Source organism: Eriocheir sinensis, unplaced genomic scaffold (assembly GCF_024679095.1).
Source record: "Eriocheir sinensis breed Jianghai 21 unplaced genomic scaffold, ASM2467909v1 Scaffold172, whole genome shotgun sequence".
Lineage (NCBI taxonomy): Eukaryota > Metazoa > Arthropoda > Malacostraca > Decapoda > Varunidae > Eriocheir > Eriocheir sinensis.
Genome location: NW_026111095.1, coordinates 615,887 through 620,000, shown reverse-complemented (window position 1 = coordinate 620,000; position 4,114 = coordinate 615,887). Strand labels below are relative to the sequence as shown.

Sequence of the window (4,114 nt, the reverse complement as noted above, 5' to 3'; positions counted from 1 at the left end):
GCCTATTCCACTCATCCACCGCCCCATTAGTAAACCAATTCTTGCTCTATGTCCCTGTTGAATCTGGAATTTATCCAGTTTAAACCCATTACTTCGTGTCCTACCCGGATTCTCTTTACGAACAAAACCTTATGAATGTCTCTCCTTATTAAAGCTCCTTCATCCATTTGGTAAACTCAGACTATGTTCTCCACGCACCCTTCGCCTTTCTAGAGAATGCAAGTTTAACTGTTTGAGTCTTTCCTCGTATGGCAAGTTTCTCAACTCCCGAATCATCTTAGTCATCCTCCTCTGCACCGATTCTAACATTTTGATATCCATTCTATAGTAAGGTGACTCTCTCTCTCTCTCTCTCTCTCTCTCTCTCTCTCTCTCTCTCTCTCTCTCTCTCTCTCTCTCTCTCTGTTTAAATGTATATAACACTACTAGAGTAATAGTAGAATAGTAAAGGCGCAGGTGCAGCTTCCATTGTGACTGGCGGCCTTGAGGGAAGAGCCTTGAGATCTGTCTAAAATAATAAGTCCTCGCAGCTGGCGATGGGTGGGATGGCGACTGGGCTGAAATAATCAAGGGTCTGTGGGCTGGAAGTTTTAGCTATGAGAGTAACTTCAGAAATTTCCCGTCGCCTGAGCAGGTGTGCTGCTTTGGTGATGTTCTGTCTCACCCAGGTAGTTATGACTTGTGTACCTTTCTCAACACGACTGTCTTGCCGTCTGCTGCGATCCCGGAAAAGTTCAGTGTTTTTGAGGCACGTCCGTCTGTGTGAGGCCACACCAACACCTTTGTTTTTTTTAAGTTGCAGGGAGGGTAGTGAGAGGTGGCAGGGCGCACATTGTTTTCCCACACGACACGCACACTCGCACACAGAGACACTTGCAGCAGTGCAGTGTGGCGGCCTTTTAGTCACTCTTCGTTCGCGTTGTCCTGACCTTGTTTTGCCTCACACGGCCCAGCTCCACAACAGCTAATTCTTAGTTACATTTATATACTCTCTAATTTCCTGCTGCTGGAGTTAAGCTGAATATTTGCCCTCTCCTTTCCTCTCTGCTACCTTAAGTAGACTTTCTTATTTTGTGTTTCCTACTTTCTCCGTAAGTATCACAACAGCCCGGAAACTGCGGCAGATCAATCTCTGTTCGGTATGTTCTGTTCGCCTCACAGGAGCAGTGTGTTGAAGACAAATTATATCATTAGACAAATCAGTGAAACCGAAGATTTATTGGTCTACTGAATGTGTCAAAAGGAAGAGAAAATTATGATTCTTTAAATATTTTTTCATAACTGTATACATGAAACGAGAATGTCTTAAGTTTATATAGTATTATTAAATGGAAATCCCGTTAATATATCAAGAGGATGAATAATTTTGACGTAACTACTTTTTGCTTACCTGAAAATGGTCGGGAGCAGCGAGCAGCGAGATTGCTCGGCGTCGTGAAGCAGCTCGATGGGAAGATTTGGATGTCGCGACCTCACCTCCTGGACGGTCGACGTGTTGAACCACGGCAGGGAGAGGTTCAGGAAGGCAACCGTGTCGTTACTTTCGGGCCATGGTATGTTCGAGCAGTCACAGATCGATGCGTCTCGAGGCGCGGAGGTGACGAGGGGCGGAGGGTTGGTAGAGTGAGGCAGGACAGGCCTGGCGCCATCCTCCTTGATGACGAGGGGCGAAGGGTTGGGAGAGTGAGGCAGGACAGGCCTGGCGCCATCCTTCTTGATGACGAGGGGCGGAGGGTTGGGAGAGTGAGGCAGGACAGGCCTGGCGCCATCCTTCTTGATGACGAGGGGCGGAGGGTTGGGAGAGTGAGGCAGGACAGGCCTGGCGCCATCCTCCTTGATGACGAGGGGCGGAGGGTTGGGAGAGTGAGGCAGGACAGGCCTGGCGCCATCCTTCTTGATGACGAGGGGCGGAGGGTTGGGAGAGTGAGGCAGGACAGGCATGGCGCCATCCTTCTTGATGACGAGGGGCGGAGGGTTGGGAGAGTGAGGCAGGACAGGCCTGGCGCCATCCTCCTTGATGACGAGGGGCGGAAGGTTGGGAGAGTGAGGCAGGACAGGCCTGGCGCCATCCTTCTTGATGACGAGGGGCGGAGGGTTGGGAGAGTGAGGCAGGACAGGCCTGGCGCCATCCTCTTTGATGACGAGGGGCGAAGGGTTGGGAGAGTGAGGCAGGACAGGCCTGGCGCCATCCTTCTTGGTGACGAGAAGGATTACGATGACCGCCATGATTATCGTCGCTGCTGTAATTCTGATGAGAACAAAAAGAGTTGTGATAAAAAAAAACATTTTGTTAAAACGTGTCACTTTAATTACTGCAACCTGCACCACCTCAACCAGTGTAATGCTGGAATAATAATTGAACTTGTTTTTTAAATGGATATTAAAAGTAAAGTATTTGATCGTTTTGGCATTGTAGAAAAAGGCAATGAAGCAATGAAGAAATAATGACACACACACACACACACACACACACACACACACACACACACACACATATATATATATATATATATATATATATATATATATATATATATATATATATATATATATATATATATATATATATATATATATATATATATATATATTAAGCTCCTCATTAGTGGTCCTGATAAAAATTGGCCCAACCCGTTGTGGCGCAGGTGATGTTTATAGTATGCATCTTGCATTGGCTCCTTACCTTACGTAGCTCATGGCCTGGCCTCTCTTTGGAGAGATTATCTTGGTCAGGTTGATGGAGGAACTTCAGGGGCGGCATGTGGGTAGTCTTAGGCCGCAAGCGACCTGAATAATCCCAACTGTGTTCAGCCAAGATTCAACTGGCATCCCTCCTGGATCTCCCCAAGCGATGGCAGCAGCAGCTATCCTCTGTAGCCAAAATGATGAAAAAATTTGAGGAAAAAGGAGGCTGATGACTGGCTGGAATTGGGTCTGGGATGACAGAAATGATAATATGGTGTGGAGTTAGAAAGAGAGGAGAGATAGTGCTCCCTCACCAGGTTTCCTTCATGTAGGGAGCATGTAAACATGGTTGGTTCTTTGAGGCCCACTGTGATTACAGGGAGCTTGATATCGTATTTCACGGAATGTCATGGAGTGTAGGCATTAGAAATCCTCACACTATCAGTGTTTTTATAAAACTGTTCCTGAAGAAGTACGAGCTATATTTTTTCTATATTTGATATTGTTTGCACTTTATTTCTGATGAATTGAATTTTTATACAAGTATAATTTCAATTACCAATTTTTCATATAATAAGCCATATGCCTATGTTGTAGAATTTGTTTGATTTTAGTCATTCCACGCTACTGTCATCTGAGGGCCATAACTGAAAAATAATTCTAGGTTTGTAATACATCAAGTAAAAGCTGAAAACTTCATAGTTTCAAATTCAGAAAACGAAAATATAAACCAATTTTTGTGTAAAATTTTGAAGTTAGAAAATAGTGAAAAAAAATTTTTTGCAAAAAATACAATTTATTTTCCATTTTCATTAAATGAAAGGCTGTTGATTCAAGCCTTGATGTATGTTAAGTATGGTCAATGCTGTATTAGGTTAGGATGTAGTTGGTAATTCCTAAGCAATTTCGGTACTCAGTAATAATTAATTATGTAAGAAGCAATGTTGATTAAACTGACATGCTGAAAATTTGATGTTTGTTTTATGGAGTCAGTGATTTTTCAGGAGCAACAATATAACTTCCTTATCCAATTTAAGATTTAGTTGAAGGTACCTATGCACCATTAGCCTTTTCTCTCTATGGATATCTATTTTTTCTGTAATTACGTTCTTGATCGTTTCATAAAGGGTGAGCGTTTAGTCTGACAGCTTTTGTTGCCTGTGTGTAAGAATGAATCAGGATGCAGCAGCGCAACCTTCAACCTCTAGTGGTCCCTTTGCTTCGCGACAATCTTTAGGGAAAGCAGTCAAGCGTGTTACCAGTGCTCTTCCACGAAGCCCAAGAAAGCTGAAATTTGTAGCATCAAAAATTGCTACAATTGCTGGACTTCAGTTAAGTCACACCTACTACATCTCAATCATTAAGAGGTATTACACAACAAGTTAAGGAAAATGTGATCAAGTTCTACAAAAGAGATGATATCTCTAGG

The 4,114-nt window shown here is 43.5% G+C and overlaps 1 protein-coding gene across 1 annotated transcript; it reads right to left on the bottom strand.

Moving 5' to 3' along the window:
• Nucleotides 1-1,390: 1,390 nt before the first annotated feature.
• On the bottom strand, nucleotides 1,391-2,330 carry LOC126990538 (uncharacterized; the record flags this gene model as incomplete). The annotated part of the gene is given in 1 exon segment (XM_050849137.1): nucleotides 1,391-2,330. A coding segment is annotated over 1 exon segment (896 nt), but the record flags the coding sequence as incomplete, so codon positions are not given.
• Between the last annotated feature and the right edge of the window lie 1,784 nt (nucleotides 2,331-4,114).